Source organism: Myxine glutinosa, chromosome 2 (genome assembly GCF_964187855.1).
Source record: "Myxine glutinosa chromosome 2, kmMyxGlut1.1, whole genome shotgun sequence".
Lineage (NCBI taxonomy): Eukaryota > Metazoa > Chordata > Myxini > Myxiniformes > Myxinidae > Myxine > Myxine glutinosa.
This window is the reverse complement of record NC_136262.1, coordinates 135,590,972-135,612,033: the sequence shown is the minus strand read 5'-3', so window position 1 is coordinate 135,612,033 and position 21,062 is coordinate 135,590,972. Positions and strand designations below refer to the sequence as shown.

Here is a 21,062-nt window from a genome sequence, read left to right as displayed (position 1 = left end):
GTCACTTCGGTGTTTTGTCTTTTATCATCTACTGGCGAGGTACCCGTGCTACTCACAGGTGGGAGGCTGGAAGCAAACAGACAATGCATGAACGTCAAATAATAAATCGTGAACCAATACATTCCACATTCCTGTGCCACCTTCAGTCGAACGTCAGGCATCGAAAGCCAATTCGTGAAAGAATTGGGTAAAAAAAAAAAACTTACTGCAGCTGAATGTTTTTTCACATGGTCAATGCCGAAGCTACAAATGCCGAATCCGCAAATGTCACAGGTGGAAACCCTCACATCATTTCCTTTCAACTAAATCTCTATATTTTAATCATGTGTACTTCTGGATCGGGAGCAGCTTTGTATCGATGGAATTTCAAAATCATAATTTTATTGAAGAATTTATTTAACCTCCTACCTACATTATGATACCCAGTGGGACCCCAAACGTTCCACAGAAGATTTTGCGGGGTTAGCCACAAAACTGAGGGAGTAATTTCGGGACAGACGGACTCCTGTTTTAGAATATATTATAATATATCCTGTTTTACAAACTCCTGTTTTATAATCTAGATTAATTTAGGGCAAAGAATAATGTACATTTATTTCATACTTTGTACAACAAGTGCAAGTAAAAATAAACAAGAAGAAAAATACGTAAAATGTCATAGCCCCCACCGTGGTTTTAGTAATTTTGCTGTATGGAGTTAAAGGCCATCAGTCGGCCATCTTTGGTCAGATGACAAAACAAAATCTTCTGCGTATGAATGAATACTCATGTATTGTCTTTGTGCCAAGTTTGAAGAACTTCAATCCATGCATGTCTGACAAATAGATTGGGGACACGTTTAAGTAACGAAATGGCTGCCAGTCGGCCATATTGGATCTGATCTCTGAAATAAAAATGACGCGCATATGTAACCCATCATTCATTATCTGTGTGCCAGGTTTGAACAACATTGGCAAATTAATGTCCGAGAAATGGTTGAGGACATGTTCAACATCGGGTTTTTGACAACTAAAATGGCCGCCAATATACCAGTCGGCCATCTTTGATCAGCTCGCAAAATAAAGTGAGGTGCACGTGTATGCCATAATGCACTGTGCTTGTGCCAACTTTGAATAAAATCGGGCCATGCATGTCCGATAAATTATTGTCGACACGTTAAAGTAACAAAATGGCCACCAGTCGCCCATCTCAGATCTGATCTCGAAAAAAAATGAAACGCATATGTAAACCATCATTCATTATCTGTGTGCCAAGTTTGAACAACATCGGAAAATGAATGTCCGAGAAATAGTTGAGGACGTGTTCAACATCTCCTTGAGGACGTTCTCCTCCTTTGGTATCCATGGAAATCTCGACGCATGGCTGGCGGACTTCCTCTCTGGTCATAGTCAACGTGTGGCCCTGAATGGGTTTCTCTCATCTCTTCCTGTTCAGGCTGGAGTTCCCCAAGGTAGTGTTCTGGGCCCTGTGCTTTTTCTGGTCTTCATCAATGATCTCTCTGACTCTCTTGAAAATCCTCTCTATCTCTTTGCTGACGACGCTACTCTCTGTCGCTCCATTCCTCATCCCTCAGATCGGCAGTCTGCAGCCTCCTCACTCTCTGCAGACCTGGACAAAATCACAGACTGGGCAAACAAATGGAACATGTCTTTCAATCCTGATAAATCTCACACTCTTACGATGTCTCTCCGAAAAGACCGACTGGACAACCCTCCCAGCCACTTTCTGAATAATCCTCTCCAATAAGTTCTGTCACTCAAGCTTTTGGGTCTCACTATTTGCCATGATCTTTCCTGGGAAAACCACATTTCAAATCTGGCCTCCAAAGCCAGTTGCCGACTGGGCATCCTCCGTCGTGCGAAGTCCTTCCTTGGCACACCTGAGCTCCTCACCACATACAAGGCTTTCATCCGCAGCTCTATGGAATACTGCTCTCCCCTCTGGTCTGGTGCTCCTGCCTCACACCTAGCTCGTCTTCACGCTGTTGAAACCAAAGCGTTCAGAATAATTGGAATCTCCCGCGATGAAGCTAACTCCAAGGGCCTTTCACTCACTCACCGCAGGCAGGTTGGTGGTCTTTCCGTCTTCTACCGACTCCTCTCTGGCCTTGCCCCCCCAGCTCTCTCTGGGCTCTGTCCCCCAAATATTCCTACAGGTCGCACAAGATCTGCCTGCAACCCTCTTATGGTTAAACTGCCAAAATCAAGACTTTCTGCTGACCTTCACTCCTTCATTCCTCTTTTCTCCCGCTTCTGGAACAAACTCCCTCACTCTCTTCAATCCCACTCCACCCTCCAGGTCTTTAAAACAGCTGTTCACCACCATCTCTTATCCTCCCCCATCCAAAACCTTGATCTTTTCTACCCCTGCTAATTTCGGTCCCCTTGTGTTTTATACCTCTCCCCCCCCCCCCCCTTCCCACGCCTCCTCCCCCCAAGCCCTCTCCCTCCCACACTTCTCCCTGCTCTCAAATGTTGTGGTTGTGTGCTTCCCCTTCTCTCCCCATCTTGTCTTCCGCTCCCTCTTTTTGTATATTTTGTTTGCCTGGTTGATTTGTTTGTGAAATAAATGTTAGCTCTTTCACGAGCCTCGATTCAGTATACAAAACAAAAAAAAAAACATTGGGATTTTTTTTACAACTAAAATGGCCGTCAGTCGGCCATCTTTGATCGTATTGCCAAACAAAATGATGTGCATATGTATACCATCATTTATTGTCTTAGTGCCAAGTATGAACAAAATTGGTCCATACATCTCTGAGATATGGTTGCGGACACACGGACACACAGATGGATGGACGAGACCCAATGCATAAGCCCCCATTTTGGACCAAATCCAACGGGGGCTTATAATGATACCTGTATATATGTAAAATTAGAATAGACAAGCTAAGGTAAGATGAGTGTGTTGTAGAGTGGGATGAAAGTAGTTGAGGTTAGAAATGAACACAATCTAGACAATACACCTGTGTTGCAAAAGAGAAATGTCATCAGACGAGGTGAGTTTATAATATCAATGATGACTCTTAAAAAATTGTTTTACCAGCATATTGTTGCGGTTTTGGGAAACTGCAAAGAAATAATGACAACCACCATTCAGGTCCCTTAGGATAGTTATTTCATAGCAGAACGTGATCTTAGTCCCTTCCCCTTATATGGGTTAGTATGTCGTTATACGTTGGACATGGGAAGTGAGGCCCTCCACTCATAAGGGGATAATTTACCAGGCAGTGCATGCAGGCTCAAAAGCACACCAGCCAAGTGCGTGCCCAAATTTTCCTGTCTGGGCTGGAGTCCACGAGATGAGGCAGCCTTATCAAAGGGAGGCACAAAGCTCCCCTCCCTTTATAGTATATGGGATCGTTTCTCTGTATGTAGCTTTAACATACAACAACAACATGCATTTTAAGGCCATTTTCCCTGCTAGAGCGGGGGTTAGCCTTGCGGTCCCCATGACAATCTTCTCCATTTTGCCCTATTTTCTGCATCTCTCCTTGTTAACCCCCTTGCCCGCATATCTTCTTCCACCATCTTTAGCCAAGTCTTTCTCGGTCTTCCCCGTCCTCTACTTCCTTCTACATTAATTTCCATCACTCTTCTCAACCAGTCACTTTCATCCTTCCTCAACACATGACTAAACCATCTCAACCTGTTCCTCTTCACAGCATCAATCACAGGCAATATTCCCATCATCTTTCGCAATTCATCATTTGTCTTCCTCTCTCTCAACGATACTCCGCACATCCATCGAACCATTCGCATTTCCACCCTTTCCAGCCTTCGTTGCTGCTCTACGTTCATTACCCATGTCTCGCGCCCATAAATCATAACACTTCTCACACATGCAGCATACACCTTTCCCTTCAGCTTCAGCGACACTCTCCTCCTCATCAGCACGCCACTCAGTTCCCGAAACTTCTTCCATGCACATCTCACTCGAGCAACCGTTGCCGAGTCTGATCCACCTTCTCCATTCAGCATGTCTCCGAGGTAGCAAAATGTTTTCACACCTTCCAGCTTCACGCCGTCTCCAAGATCCAACTCAACATTTCCTCCATCTGCAGCTCCCTCTGTGCACACCTTACATTTGAATGTAAGGTGCACAGTCCACGTGCACATTCCACGAGATGAGGCAGCCTTATCAAAGGGAGGCACAAAGCTCCTCTCCCTTTATAGTATTTGGGATCGTTTCTCTGTATGTAGCTTTAACATGGGGACTGAAAATACGTTTCTCAGCTTCTACTGGACGAAATCGGCTGCAAATTTCAGAAGTAAATGCTTTGTACATCGAGGTAATATGTTCCAAATTTCAGCAACGTCTGTTTCAGCATTCTTGAGTTTTATTAAGAAAACCCTCGAAATCATGTTGGTGCCTGTCCGTCCATCCGTCCGTCCGTCCGTCCGCCCAAAATGAGTTGGTGCTCATATCTCAAGGACTATACATTGAAACTAGCTTAAACTTGGAATATACATCGGCGAATAGGTCTGGCTTTCAAAACAAATTCCACCTTAGTGGCATCGTTTTTGCTTTAAAATTTAAATATACATTTATACACACTTTATACCTCTTTACAATCCAACATGCTGGCTCAATGGCCTAATGGATAAAGCATCAGACTCCCAAGCTGGGGATTGTGGGTTCAAATCCTGTCTGGGTTGAATAATTTTTTCCCCTTACTTTTTCAAGTCTTTTATATCGTCTTAAATAAAGTCTCATCCGATGAACAAATGCATTTTGAAATGTCAGGGGCATTGAAAAGGCCCCTTTATATAAAGGTATGTGTCATGTGGCAAAGTATAGAAAAGGAGGGACATTTCATATCTTGTAGAAAATGTCAAACAATACAAAATAAGCGGCATTCCAAAAAATCTCGTGTGCATGCTGGACTACCCATGTAGGAACCAAGGAACCAAGGAACCAAGGAACCAAGCAATGCTCTAGAAAAATTCATATAAAGGGGCACCAATTTGATTCTTACACGTGCATGAATAAGCAAATGTATTTTATTTGCCAGATGTAGGGTGCCCCTTTATATGAACTTTTCTAGAAACCCAGCCATAATAGCAGTGGGCCATAATAGCAGTGGGCCATAATAGCAATGGGCCATAATAGCAGTGGGCCATAATAGTAGCGTTTTCAGTTCACGATGGTATTTTTCTTCAGAATGAGTGTGCAAGGCGAGTTTCATAAGAATTAGTTGGCTTTATGGGAAAAATGAAGAACTGTTTGGGTTATGCAGATAGTTACTGAAAAGTGTGTTAGTAGGTGGAATACTAACACTTTTGTGTTAGTAGGTGAAAAACTGTTAGTAAGTGGTTCGTACGTCAGTGTAAAGCGAAGGAAGAACCAATGTTAGTAAAATGAGAGCAATAGTCTAACAACGGTGAAGCCGGGCTTGTTTGATACTTTAGTTGTAGAGGATAGTATGACTTGGCAATACCATTAAGCAAATAATGTAAGTATTACATTTATTTGACTTTAGACATGGACAGCTGGTTCGTGAATGACTTGGGTAAAAAACAGCGAATGGCAAATGATGAACCAATAAATTCCACATTCCTGTGCCACCTTCAGTCGAACGTCAGGGTTTGACAGCAGGTTCGTGAATGACTTGGACAAAAACCGTACTCAGTCTGAATGTTGCTAAATCCAGTCAATGGCGAAACTACAATGGGGAATCCGTGAATGTCACGGATGGAAACCCTTACGTCATTTCCTCATTCTGCTTCAAACTCAATATCTCTACATTTTCATTCCAAACAGCATCATTCATCATTCCAATCACAAACTAATACTAAAGTATTAATATATCAAAATATAATGTTAAATCACAATTGTATTGAGATATTATCAAACCAGCGAACCATCGTCATCTGTTCACTTCCTGATTTGGGAGCAAGTTCCATGTCGATTGCATTTCAAAATCATAATCGTATTGAGGAACTTCTGAAACCTCCTCCCTACCTTACGACACCCGCTGGGACCCCAAAACGTTCCACAGAAGGTTATTAAATTTCCTTTTAGTAAAATATGAAACTGTAATGGTTGCTAAATGCGTCTCCCTGTCATGTGACCAGATCCTCAGCTCTGATTGGTGGACGCTTGTGGGGACATACGGACAGACAAATGGCTGTTCTAGATGGCCGTATGGGCTACGCCATAATAAGAATTTAATATCGACACAGAAATTTCAATCCATTATACAAGAGAACCTGCTCTACATCCAAAACTTCATTAGTATAAATCAACCTTGTAGGTCTTACCTGAGATATTGTTAATTTCACACCATGCAGTTTTAACACAGGTTTTATTAGAATCCAACCTTTTGGCAGATTAATCTTTTTTGTTTAACAAGTTGTTGCAGTGAGCCAATTGCAGAAATCTTTACATTTGCATTTGTTTGCTGCTATTGGGTTTTGTTTACTGATTTATTGCATCATTTATTGGCTAAAATGATGATAATAAACTCGCTTCTTCTGCCAATGAACCCTACGACAGGACCCATGGAGTTTCCTGGGTTTTTAGAGAAGTCTTTGGAAGTGCTGAACCTGACGGAGAACGCACTTGAGTTCCTGCCGGCATCCCTGTGTAACCTCCTCAAACTACGTGAACTCTTTTTGAGCAGGTGCGTGCTCATATTTTTGCAATTTCAACCTGGCTCATGATTCACTTCAACGTTGCACCTGCAAAAGGTTTCATACCAGTGTTTTTTTTCCTAGTTTTTTGTCCTAGCAGTGTCCATGTGTCCTAGCAGTGTCCAGCGAAATACAGGCAAATCCTTGAGGAGAACATGCTTAAGAGTGCAAAAGACCTTAAACTGTGGTGAAGATTTATGTTCCAATAGGAAAATGACCCCAAGCAAACAGCCAAAGCAGCACTGGAATGGCTTCAGAACAAGAACGTGAAAGTCCTTGAGTGCCCAGCCAAATCCCAGACCTGAATCCCATTGAGAATCTATGGAAAGACTTGAAGATACCTGTTCACTGATGCTCCCCATCCAACTTGGCAGAGCTTGAGCAAATCTGCAAGGAAGAATGGGAGAAACTCCCCAAATCCAGATATGCAAAGCTCATCTATCTATAATTCCAGTAATCTCTGTGTGTCTGTGTGTCTGTGTGTTTGTGTGTTTGTGTGTTTGTGTGTTTGTGTGTTTGTCTGTGACCGCTGTTTCTCGACAACCACGGGTCCGATATACTTGAAACTTGCCAGGTATATTGCTGGGGACCCGAGGATGTGCCTTTTCAAGGTTTCATATTAATCGGACAAGTAGTTACCGAGCTATGGCGATTTCTTTACCAAACTCCGCAAGCCGTTCGCTTTGGACCAAACCATTTCATGTAAATAGAGGGGGGGGATTGTCACCGTACTCGCAAGCCGTTCGCTTTGGACCAAACCATTTCATGTAAATAGAGGGGTACGATTCAACCAATCAGAGAGCAGCGAGCTATCACGTGTGCCGAACGTGGCGAACAGACTCTGCCTCGGACGGCACATTTGAGAGCGTATTCATTTATTTCACGTTGGCAAACTATGTTGGCGTTAAACTATGTTTTAAAACTAATTAAAACTAATTTGCGATTCATCGTAACTGCGATATGCGACCTTCCGGACAGTCAAATGAGGACGTCACTTCCGGACTTACGGATAGTCATAGTGACGCTGAACGTGGCGAGCAGACGCTGCCTCGGACGGCACATTTGAGAGCGTATTCATTTATTTGACGTTGCAATCTGTGTTGATTGTTGTAAGGTACGATCGATTGTAGTACACGTTTATAATAACTCTGCCGATACAGGCCCGATTAACTGCAGCGCCATCCGAGCTGCGGCGTCGGGACGATACATTCATTGTACGGTCACATCACGCACTTACGGGCACGCCCATGCATACATGGGCGAAGACATTTTTTTTTTTTTTTTTGGCAAGGAACGGGCACCCACGTACGGGCACGTCCTAGTACAGACAAACCCAAGAGGATTCAAAACTGTAATCGCTGCCAAAGGTGCTTCTACGAAGTATTGACTTGGGGGAGTGTGGGGGTGAGGAGGGGGTCGAATACTTATGTAAATTAGATATTTCTGTATTTCATTTTGAATTCTTGCTAAAAATTACTTTTTAAAAATTCCACTTTGACATTATGGGCTATTATGTGTAGATAAGTGACAAAAACAATCTTGATTTAATCCATTTTTAACTTCAGGCTGTAACAACAAAATGTGAAAAAGTGGAGGTGTGTGAATACTTTCTGAAGGCACTGTGTGTGGTATCAAAATGAATGCAAGACCCGAGCGAAAAAAGTCATGAGAGGAGAATTTGAAATCCCCAGAGATTACGAAAAAAGTTGTGAACAATTCAGCCCCCCCCCCCCCCCCCTACCCCTGGCTTCAGTGCAGTTCGGGTTAAGGTTTATGGAGGAGCTTGTATCTAAAAATCTACGGAGTCTAAGAAGGAGCCATTGGTGTACTTTTACATTTACAAGGACATCAGAATGAAGTAGACAAATTAACACAACATAGAGGATTATTTATACCTGGGATCCGAGCATCATGGGTAAAGTGCTCCCTCAGGTGGCAGAGTAAAAACATTGATGAGAGTTTTTACAACTTGTGACTATTATTTGTAAAAGATAATTCCTTACTCTACCTGCATTTTTCATTTCCTTTGCCTTTGTTACCTTGATAATCTGTTTGTTACTCCAACAGGAATCCAAATCTTCATGAACTGCCTTTAGGACTGGGTGCTTTGAAGCACCTTTGGTTACTTGATCTTAGCAATCTGGAGGTGCAAAATGTCCCCCAGGATCTTCTCAAGGCCTCATGTGGTACTTATTGTTACACTCTTCAATTGTACAATCTATCTATAATTCCAGTAATCTCTGTGTGTGTGTGTGTGTATGTGTGTGTGTATGTGTGTGTGTATGCGTGTGTGTATGTGTGTGTGTCTGTGTGTTTGTCTGTGACCGCTGTTTCTCGACAACCACGGGTCCGATATACTTGAAACTTGCCAGGTATATTGCTGGGGACCCGAGGATGTGCCTTTTCAAGGTTTCATATTAATCGGAGAAGTAGTTACCGAGCTATGGCGATTTCTTTCCCAAACTCCGCAAGCCGTTCGCTTTGGACCAAACCATTTCATGTAAATAGAGGGGGGGGGGGGGGGGGGATTGTCACCGTACTCGCAAGCCGTTCGCTTTGGCTTTGCGAATGGACCAAACCATTTCATGTAAATAGAGTGGGGGGGATTGTCACCGTACTCGCAAGCCGTTCGCTTTGGCTTTGCGAATGGACCAAACCATTTCATGTAAATAGAGGGGGGGGGATATAATTTTAGATATATATATAGTACGGGCATGCCCTAGTGGTTTAAACTCAGATAAGACATTTACAATTGCACTTGTAATTCTATGGTTATATATGCTTGTTATCCTTCGCAGGGGCACAACCACATTTTTTTCTAGGGCTATTGTGGGTGAGGCGGGGGGCAGGTGTTCTAAGTTGCGGGGTGGGAGGGCAGGTGCTCCAAGTTGCGTGGCTCGGGGGAGGGGGGCAGGTGTTCCAAGTTGCAGGGGCGCGGTGGGGGGGAGGTGTTCCAAGTTGCAGGGGCGTTTGAGGGCAGATGTTCAAAGTTGCAGGGGTGGTGGGGGGGGGGGGGGCAGGTGTTCCAAGTTGCAGGGGCGTTTGGGGGCAGGTGTTCCAAGTTGCAGGGGTGGTGGGAGGGCAGGTGCTCCAAGTTGCGTGGCTCGGGGGAGGGGGGCAGGTGTTCCAAGTTGCAGGGGCGTTTGGGGGCAGGTGTTCCAAGTTGCAGGGGTGGTGGGGGGGCAGGTGTTCCAAGTTGAGTTGCATGGAGGGGGCAGGTGTTGCAAGTTGCAGGGCCGGGGGGGGAGGTGTTCCAAGTTGCAGGGGCGTTGGGGGGCAGGTGTTCTAAGTTGCAGGGGCGGTGGGGGGGTTGGGGGGCAGGTGTTCCAAGTTGCGTGGAGGGGGCAGGTGTTGCAAGTTGCATTTCAAGCATTAGAAATCACTATGAATTAAAAGGAGTATAAATTCAGAACAGTTGTATTTGAAGAAATTGCATTCTGTACTATGGCTGATGGAGATGCTGGGGCCCTCGCCCACTCCCTCTTTCTTTTGCCATTCCTGATCCTCAATGATGTTTGAATTATTTTATGATTATGTTGGACCTTTATTAATATTCTGCTTTACCCAATTCAGCATTCACAGATAATAACTGTCTTCTCCACAGAGTAAAGTAGCCATATTAGAAGACTATCGAAGCATTCTTTCACCACAAAAGCAAAATAAAATTGCTTCAGATTTTGATTTCAGGACGTTTCAGATTTTGATTTCAGGACGTTTTAGATTTTGATTTCAGGACGTTTCAGATTTTGATTTCAGGACGTTTCAGATTTTGATTTCAGGATGTTTCAGATTTTGATTTCAGGACGTTTCAGATTTTGATTTCAGGAAGTTTCAGATTTTGATTTCAGGACGTTTCAGATTTTTATTTGAGGACGTCTCAGATTTTGATTTCAGGACGTTTCAGATTTTGATTTCAGGACGTTTTAGATTTTGATTTCAGGACGTTTCAGATTTTGATTTCAGGACGTCTCAGATTTTGATTTCAGGACGTTTCAGATTTTGATTTCAGGACGTTTCAGATTTTGATTTCAGGACGTTTTAGATTTTGATTTCAGGACGTTTCAGATTTTGATTTCAGGAAGTTTCAGATTTTGATTTCAGGACGTTTCAGATTTTTATTTCAGGACGTCTCAGATTTTGATTTCAGGAAGTTTCAGATTTTGATTTCAGGACGTTTCAGATTTTTATTTCAGGACGTCTCAGATTTTGATTTCAGGACGTTTCAGATTTTGATTTCAGGACGTTTTAGATTTTGATTTCAGGACGTTTCAGATTTTGATTTCAGGACGTTTTAGATTTTGATTTCAGGACGTTTCAGATTTTGATTTCAGGACGTTTCAGATTTTGATTTCAGGACGTTTCAGATTTTGATTTCAGGACGTTTCAGATTTTGATTTCAGGAAGTTTCAGATTTTGACTTCAGGACGTTTCAGATTTTTATTTCAGGACATCTCAGATTTTGATTTCAGGACGTTTCAGATTTTGATTTCAGGACGTTTCGGATTTTGATTTCAGGACGTCTCGGATTTTGATTTCAGGACGTTTCAGATTTTGATTTCAGGACGTTTCAGATTTTGATTTCAGGATGTTTCAGATTTTGATTTCAGGACGTCTCAGATTTTGATTTCAGGACGTCTCAGATTTTGATTTCAGGACGTCTCAGATTTTGATTTCAGGACGTCTCAGATTTTGATTTCAGGACGTCTCAGATTTTGATTTCAGAACGTCTCAGATTTTGATTTCAGGACGTCTCACATTTTGATTTCAGGACGTCTCAGATTTTGATTTCAGGACATTTCAGATTTTGATTTCAGGACGTCTCAGATTTTGATTTCAGGACTTTTCAGATTTTGATTTCAGTACATTTCAGATTTTTATTTCAGGACGTTTCAGATTTTGATTTCAGGACGTCTCAGATTTTGATTTCAGGACGTCTCAGATTTTGATTTCAGGACGTTTCAGATTTTGATTTCAGGACGTCTCAGATTTTGATTTCAGGACGTTTCAGATTTTGATTTCAGGACGTTTCAGATTTTGATTTCAGGACGTCTCAGATTTTGATTTCAGGACGTTTCAGATTTTGATTTCAGGACGTTTCAGATTTTGATTTCAGGACGTTTCAGATTTTGATTTCAGGACGTTTCAGATTTTGATTTCAGGACGTTTCAGATTTTGATTTCAGGACGTTTCAGATTTTGATTTCAGGACGCTTCAGATTTTGATTTCAGGACGTCTCAGATTTTGATTTCAGGACGTTTCAGATTTTGATTTCAGGACGTTTCAGATTTTGATTTCAGGACGTCTCAGATTTTGATTTCAGGACGTCTCAGATTTTGATTTCAGGACGTCTCAGATTTTGATTTCAGGACGTTTCAGATTTTGATTTCAGGACGTTTCAGATTTTGATTTCAGGACATTTCAGATTTTGATTTCAGGACGTTTCAGATTTTGATTTCAGGACGTTTCAGATTTTGATTTCAGGACATTTCAGATTTTGATTTCAGGACGCTTCAGATTTTGATTTCAGGACGTTTCAGATTTTGATTTTAGGACGTTTCAGATTTTGATTTCAGGACGCTTCAGATTTTGATTTCAGGACATTTCAGATTTTGATTTCAGGACCTCTCAGATTTTGATTTCAGGACGTCTCAGATTTTGATTTCAGGACGTCTCAGATTTTGATTTCAGGACGTCTCAGATTTTGATTTCAGGACGTTTCAGATTTTGATTTCAGTACGTTTCAGATTTTTATTTCAGGACGTTTCAGATTTTGATTTCAGGACATCTCAGATTTTGATTTCAGGACGTCTCAGATTTTGATTTCAGGACGTTTCAGATTTTGATTTCAGGACGCTTCAGATTTTGATTTCAGGACGTCTCAGATTTTGATTTCAGGACGTCTCAGATTTTGATTTCAGGACGTTTCAGATTTTGATTTCAGGACGTCTCAGATTTTGATTTCAGGACGTCTCAGATTTTGATTTCAGGACGTCTCAGATTTTGATTTCAGGACGTCTCAGATTTTGATTTCAGGACGTTTCAGATTTTGATTTCAGTACGTTTCAGATTTTTATTTCAGGACGTTTCAGATTCTGATTTCAGGACATCTCAGATTTTGATTTCAGGACGTCTCAGATTTTGATTTCAGGACGTTTCAGATTTTGATTTCAGGACGTCTCAGATTTTGATTTCAGGACGTTTCAGATTTTGATTTCAGTACGTTTCAGATTTTGATTTCAGGACGTTTCAGATTTTGATTTCAGGACGTCTCAGATTTTGATTTCAGGACGTTTCAGATTTTGATTTCAGGACGTTTCAGATTTTGATTTCAGGACGTTTCAGATTTTGATTTCAGGACGCTTCAGATTTTGATTTCAGGACGTCTCAGATTTTGATTTCAGGACGTTTCAGATTTTGATTTTAGGACGTTTCAGATTTTGATTTCAGGACGTTTCAGATTTTGATTTCAGGACGTTTCAGATTTTGATTTCAGGACGTTTCAGATTTTGATTTCAGGACGTTTCAGATTTTGATTTCAGGACGCTTCAGATTTTGATTTCAGGACGTTTCAGATTTTGATTTCAGGACGTCTCAGATTTTGATTTCAGGACGTTTCAGATTTTGATTTCAGGACGTTTCAGATTTTGATTTCAGGACGTTTCAGATTTTGATTTCAGGACGTTTCAGATTTTGATTTCAGGACGTCTCAGATTTTGATTTCAGGACGTCTCAGATTTTGATTTCAGGACGTTTCAGATTTTGATTTGAAGACGTTTCAGATTTTGATTTCAGGACGTTTCAGATTTTGATTTCAAGAAACATACCTCCACGAAACTTCACAAATTTGATCTCCTACCCATACATATGAAGAGTGTACATTTTTAAGGTCAGATGTCACGTGGTTCACAAGTTTGATCTCCGACCCTTACATATGCAGAGTACATTTTAAAGGTCAAATGTCACGTGGTATGGCAGCCATATTAGCTTCAAAGCCGATATTGAAAAAAAACCCTTCTCTGCAACCGCTTCACCGATTGATGTGAAACCTGTCATGGGTGTCGAAAATGTGATACTTGAAAACAGCTGAAGGGATTTAAATCAAACTTGTTTATTTTTAGGACCGTGAACGATGGCATCTACCCATTGTGGGACTATGCGGAGGCATATTGGCAACTGTTACGTACTCCTCCCCAAACCCCGGTCACGGTGTACCTCCGAGCCCCGAGAGGAGTCACAGCAGAAAGATGTGTTATTCTGTATGTCTTAGATCAATGGTGAAACCACACCAATTGTTACCAACAAACAAGTATTGTATTAAGATCACACAAGAATAACAGTACAAAAACAATAGTCATCAATTGTACAACAAATATATCCTTCCTATGATGGTACCATCAGTTTCGTAATATATAATGTCACTGTGCTCCAAGTGAGCGAAAAGAACATCCCCAATGTCTCTCTCCCGGCTTCAAGCCAAAGTTGCTCTGGCTTCAAGCCAAAGTCGATCCACTCCAGTGATCGTCCGTACGATGTCGAATCGAGACCAGAATCCCGTTCGGATGACAGTCACAGTCCCGCTGCCAAAGCTGCGCAAAGGCACCCTCAAGGCGACTGGGAAATCACACCCTCGGGTATGGACGTTCCACGGCTCCCAATCGGCGAACCGCAGATTTCCACTCAAAAGCCACGTTAGACACACACACCAGATCAACGTCTGAATGCGGCGAAAATGATCGAAGCGAGGTGAAAAACCTTGAGTGAAGCGCAAATGCGCGAGGTAAAATGGCCGACGGCCCGTACTCGAGACGTAACGGCGCTCCAATGATTCTCTTCAGAATCAACCGCAAAACCTGTCACGCAGGTTTATCTGTCACAGCGATAACAACTCTGTCGCAGGAATCCCTTTCCCGGGAAACCCAAAGTTCACTCGTGACTGTCGTTCACCAACGTTCGCTCCAGACCTCGAAGCAGCTAGGCTTCTTGTCCGACTCACTCGCTCCGCCTTCTTCTCCTCTTCCTCTTCGTCGTTGTCCGGTTCTGGTTTCATTTAAAACATTAACTTTTTTACCTTTTGAAAATAGTATCCTCTATTTCCCTTAAACGACAACAATAATAGTACATGCAACCAAAAATGTTTACAGTGGATGAAAACCACAACAACGGAAGTGACGAATCCGTAACACAACACAGTCGCATTGTTCTAGTTACCCTCGCCAGAGGTCTAGCAACCCTCGCATTTGAGTCCTTTGTTACTTCCAAAATCGAAGATTTTTCAAGTATATTGGTCGGTTGTGTTTGTGGTTCTGTCTGTCTGTTTGTTTGTCTGTCTGTTTGTCTGTTTGTTTGTCTGTCTGTTTGTCTGTTTGTCTGATTGTTTGTCACCGGCCTACAGGTCACAATTTTCAACCGATCTTCACGAAACTTCACCAAATGGTAGAGTTGGTCAAAACCAAGAAGCCTATTGTTTTTGGGGTCAATAGGTCAAAAGGTCAACATAGGCCAAAGGCCACCAACTTTGCTAAATTTCTAAAATCCTCAATTTTCATCCGATTAACTTGAAATTTGAAGACCACTTGCATATCTGGTCACTGAATTCAACCACCAAGTATTTTTGAGGTCAACATAGGCCAAAAGGTCAACATAGGCCAAATTTCTAAAATCCTCAATTTTCATCCAATTGACTTGAAATTTGAAGAGGACTTGCATATCTGGTCACTGAATTCAACCACCAAGTATATTTGAGGTCAACATAGGCCAAAAGGTCAACATGGGCCACATTTCTAAAATCCTCAATTTTCATCTGATTGACTTGAAATTAGAAGAGGACTTGCATATCTGGTCACTGAATTCAACCACCAAGTATACTTGAGGTCAACATACGCCAAAAGGTCAACATAGGCCAAATTTCTAAAATCCTCAATTTTCATCCAATTGACTTGAAATTTGAAGAGGACTTGCATATCTTGTCACTGAATTCAACCACCAAGTATACTTGAGGTCAACACAGGCCGAAAGGTCAACATAGGCCAAATTTCTAAAATCACCAATTTTCATTTGATTGACTTGAACTTCAAAGAGGATTTATATATATGGTCACTGAATTCAATCACCATCTATTTTTGAGGTCAACATAGGCCAAATTTTTAATATCCTTAATTTTCATCCGATTGACTTGAAAATTGAACAGCATTGGCACATTGAGTCTCTAAATAGGGAAACTAACTATTTTTGAGGTCAAAAGGTCAAAGGTCAACTCAAGGTCAACCTTCCAAAATCATCATTATTTATCTGAAAAACGTCACTTTTCATCCTGTTGACCCGAGCTTTGATCAAGATTGTAAATTTTTATCTTCATGAAATGGACAATTTGCTGTATCAATGGAAAACTTTTCTGGGGGGGGGGGGGGGGGGGATTTTGCAAGTATCGTGCTGCGCATGACGTCTTCTTGTTTGTTTGTTTGTCTGTTTGTCACAGAATAAATATGATTTTCCTTGCAACTGTTGGTCCGATTGACAGGAAATTTTCACCATAGGTGCAACTCCACCTGCAGAATTTTAAAATTATAATTATGACGTCATATGCCACGTGCTTCGGCCGCCACATTTGTTTTAACACAACAGCCTTAAAAACCACTGAAAACAAGTCCTGGCGAGGGTCTGCAATCTCTGATTATTCTTTCTTGTTGCTCTTGTTTTTGCATTATTTTGACTTTCAAGTAATTCACTTTTCAAGTAATTCACCCAGGGCACCAAAAACAATCGTACCACTTTTACCTGTTTTACAAAAGTGTCCAAAATGTTTTTGACATTAATATGCTCAATTTTGTAATTTTTAATGTATTTTGTGTTGGCTTCCTTTTCCCCCCATGACTCCATGAGTACAGCAGCTGTATTGGCATACCTCCGTGCCAAGCAGGGTCAGGCTGAACGTTGCTTTTCCCTCAAACTCTTGGTGGTGGGCCCTCATCGCCATGGAAAGACATCTCTGATGGGCGCTCTGCAGGGACGCCCTGTTGTAGGAGGCTCACTACCCGAGGCCTCTGTCAGCAGCACTCCGGCTGGCCACATTGCGCTTTCTTCGTGGGACTTGCAACGGCCAAGTGGCGTCTGTGGTGAAAAGGTGAAGACAACAGCACTTGCAAGATGTTACAGAAACACCTCTCTTTCTTTCTTTCTTTCTTTCTTTCTTTCTTTCTCTCTCTCTCTCTCTCTCTCTCTCTCTCTCTCTCCCTCCCTCTCTCTCTTCTCTCTCTTTTCTCTCTCTTTTCTCTCTCTTTTCTCTCTCTTTTCTCTCTCTTTTCTCTCTCTTTTCTCTCTTTTCTCTCCCTATTTCTCTCCCTATCTCTCTGCATATTTCTCTCTCTCTCTCTCTCTCTCTCTCTCTCTCTCTCTCTCTCTCTCTCTCTCTCTCTCTCTCTCTCTCTCTCTCTCTATATATATATATATATATATATATATATATATATATACATACATACATACATACATATATATATATATATATATATATATATATATATATATATCTCTATATATATATATATATATATATATATATATATATATATCTCTATATATATCTCTCTATCTCTATCTCTCTATCTATCTCCCTATCTCTCTATCTCTATCTATCTCCCTATCTCTCTATCTCTATCTATCTCCCTATCTCTCTATCTCTATCTATCTCCCTATCTCTCTGCCTATATGTATCTATATGGCCATACGGTATCAGAAACATTTCAAGAAAAAAACCATTAAAATGTTACATTTTGAGTGCAAATGTTACCAACTAAAAGTACTGTACTGTTCATTTTTAACATTAAATGCGGAAATAGTGAGCAGTTTCACATTAGATTCATGGAGAGCATCGCGAGGAACAAGACACGGAGTACAAGGAACCAAACATGCAGCCCAAGCTCCCAATCAAGTGTCACCAAATAAAAAAACACCAGGTGTATGGTTTAGGGAACAGGTGTATAGAATAATATGGTCAAAAGCACACCACGTTTTGTTATATAGATTTAGGACTATTTCGGAATTTAGGGCAATCCCATTGGACTACCTTGCGTCAACTTACAAAAGAAAATTAAAATTGACAACTACACATCTGTGCAAAGGAGAACAGAACGAGACGTCAACATGATTGAAGTAAGAACTGCCAAACATTGTTCACAGCTCTTCGGAGGTGCACGTCATGCGCCATCTTGTATGCTCCTGTACTATGACGCACAACTTTGTTATATTTACTTACGGAAAATATAAAATACCAAGTGCTCAAGTCTGCAACAACATCCGCACTGGTTCTGCTCATATTGTGACCTCAGATGATTCATAGTCGAGCAAGTAGCGAGAACCACAACATGTAGAGCTCTTACGCAATGCAAACCCGCTACAGGTGCCCTACCACTGTTGTCCATGAGTGATTTAACAATTGCTTGCTATAGGATTTGGTGCTTCAGGTGTTGTTGAGAATATTTAAATTAATGGGGCTATATGATATGTCTTTACAAAGAGAGAGCGAGGAAAGGGAAGTTTGAATCTCGTATAAGATGTATTACTCCGCACGCTTAGCGAAAAGTGGGGTTAAGCAATCGGGTAAGTCTATCTGTCTGTATTTCTCACAGATGTCGCTCTATTATCGAGGAACTACTTGATTTCAATATCATTTTATGTTATGAATACTGTACAACGTGAATCGAAACATGAATTGGAACACGAACCACAGTTGAGAAATAATTTGGCTCTGAATATGGAAAATTGTATGGTATCTCGTCCAGAGAGTGCATCATGTGTACAGAGAGTAAGGTAATTTTTTAGTCTGTCTGGAGGTCAGCTAAATTGAAAATCATTCCAAAAAGGAAACTTACTGTTTTTGTGACGTCATAAAGGACATAAACAATTAGGCATGAATAACTCATGTAACGTGTTAAATAAAGTGGCGTAAAAGACACGCATTCAAGGGGCGGATCCAGGGGGGCACACCTGGCACGTGGCCTACCTGATCCCCTCCCTTCCAAAGCGATCGTTTTTTTTCATATTATTAACGTGTATATACCCCAAGATGGGGTCTCGGGATGTGGGATCACCCGGTATTCTTCAGACCACAGCTGATTTGACCACAGCGTTCAACATGGAACTGATTTGTACCGTTGGCCTTAAACAGTTATTCAGATGCTCTAAACTTGTTAAACCAACAGTCTCTGAACTGAATTTTGAGATAATTGCAAAAAAAATCCTTTTTAAAATTCCTATTTTCCCTTTTCTCCTATGATTTTGTTTGATATACTATTTTTAGCTCATCTACAATGAAGTCGAGAAGAGTTGTTAAAGCCATAATGATGTCCTTCAGTCAGTCAGTCATTCATTCAATCCTTCCTCCTTCCTTCAATGTGTTCATTAACATTTTTTTGATTTTTCCTCTACTCTGTGGCGGCTCAATGGATCGATTTGAAACTCGGCATGATGGTTCATGACGTCGATGTGCAAAAACTAATGGAACCCTTTTTAATTTCCATCCAGGTGGTGAGACAATTACCTAATTAATTCAAACGGTAACCTGTTTGTATGCCCATCACATATCACCAGATTCCATCATCAATGCCTCCTCGTTCTTTAATTCAAACTCTTAATTTAATTTGATCTTCATCATTATTTAATTTAAACTCTTAATTTAATTTGATATTAATCGTTATTTAATTTAACCTCTTTATTTAATTTGATATTAATCGTTATTTAATTTAACCTCTTTATTTAATTTGATCTTAATCATTATTTAATTTAACGTCTTCATTTAATTTGATCTGAATCATTATTTAATTTAAACTCTTCATTTAATTTGATCTTCATCATTATTTAATTTAACCTCTTCATTTAATTTGATCTTATTTGATCTTATTTGAAGACAAATGATGAATTGCGAAAGATGATGGGAATAGAGCCTGTGATTGAAGTTGTGAAGAGGAACAGGTTGAGATGGTTTGGTCATGTGTTGAGGAAGGATGAAAGTGACTGGTTGAGAAGAGTGATGGAAATGAATGTAGAAGGAAGTAGAGGACGGGGAAGACCGAGAAAGACTTGGCTAAAGATGGTGGAAGAAGAAATGTGGGCAAGGGGGTTAACAAGGAGAGATGGAGAAGATAGGGCAAAATGGAGAAGATTGTCATGGGGACCGCAAGGCTAACCCCAGCTCTAGCGGGGAAAATTGCCTTTAAAATGCATGTTGTTGTTGTATTTAATTTGATCTTAATCATTATTTAATTTAACCTCTTCATGTCATTGATGCCTTCTTGCTTTGAGAAACGGGAAATAAAGGGGGAGGGGAGTAGAGAGAGTTGGGGTAAAGAGGGTGGGGGGGGGGGGGCAGAGAAGGGACAGACAGGGGATGCTCCTTAAGACCCTATTTAGACTCTTTGGAACTTTAAGACCCTTTACTACCCCTTAGACTCTATTTATCACCTAATGTAGCCCGACTATGACCGTCCTCCGTCGAGCTTCTGTCCCACTTGGGATTATTCATTGTTGTTGTGTGGAGTCCACTATACCAAAATCAAAAGTGTTGATTTCAGTGGCTGAAACTGTAAGATCACTCAAATTCCTTCATGCCAAGTCTGTGTGTCTATTGTTGGAGTGGTTTCTTATTGTATACAATGTCGAGACTCATGGAGGAGCTAGGTGCTCACTCGTCATCATTTTGCTGCAGTGACAATACATATATGTTATGCTTTTGATATACTGTCTATATTATAATAGCCGTAGATGATTCTGTCTGTCTGTCTGTCTGTCTATCTGTTGGGTGTCTGTCCGGGGTGTGGCTTACTCGGTTTGCAGAGTAGCTCCACCCATAGCTCCACCCATTCTGGGAGTGGCTATAAACAAATATCCACCATTTTATTAACTCGCATAGCTTTGAGTCCTGTTTTGTAGGCCCGTGGTGTCTTGCTCTCCCCCAGTTTTATTTCAAATCAAATTCGATAAATCATTTCATTTTTCACAGTCGCTAACATAGTTTTAGACTCGGTTGAAAAAAAACGGGAAGAAAATCCGATGAAAGTTGCCGTTTATAGAAACGAAATGAATTCTCAAAGGCCTGTAACTTCAAGGCCATTGAGTCTCTCTCACGCCTTTATCTCCAATCTAACTCACCATATGATTTCATTTTTATCGATGGTTTTACTTTTAGACTCGGTGTCAGCAATAATTGAGAACAATCCACACACGCGGGAAAATGCAGAGATATATTTTTTAAAATCGCGTCATGGTGTATCATACACCGCCCAACATGACACCGCCGGCAATGTGTCGATATATATTAAAAATTCGCTTTTGCTTTTCCGTTATGATATATTACTATTTCGTTTGATGATAGTCGTCACAAAAACGTCAACAATGATGCCGACATATATTTCTTCGTTTTTATTTCATTCAACA

General features: G+C 41.1%; 1 protein-coding gene across 9 annotated transcripts in view; it reads left to right on the top strand.

Annotated features, from left to right (window-relative positions):
- LRRK1 (leucine rich repeat kinase 1) overlaps positions 1 to 21,062 on the top strand; it is a 281,256-nt gene that overhangs the window by 119,471 nt on the left and 140,723 nt on the right. For all 9 annotated transcript variants that reach the window (XM_078771695.1, XM_078771694.1, XM_078771701.1 and 6 more), the window contains 3 exons: positions 6,499 to 6,625; positions 8,703 to 8,821; positions 16,520 to 16,755. In XM_078771695.1, coding sequence (XP_078627821.1) covers positions 6,499 to 6,625; positions 8,703 to 8,821; positions 16,520 to 16,755 — 482 coding nt within the window. The remainder of the gene's footprint in view (positions 1 to 6,498; positions 6,626 to 8,702; positions 8,822 to 16,519; positions 16,756 to 21,062) is intronic.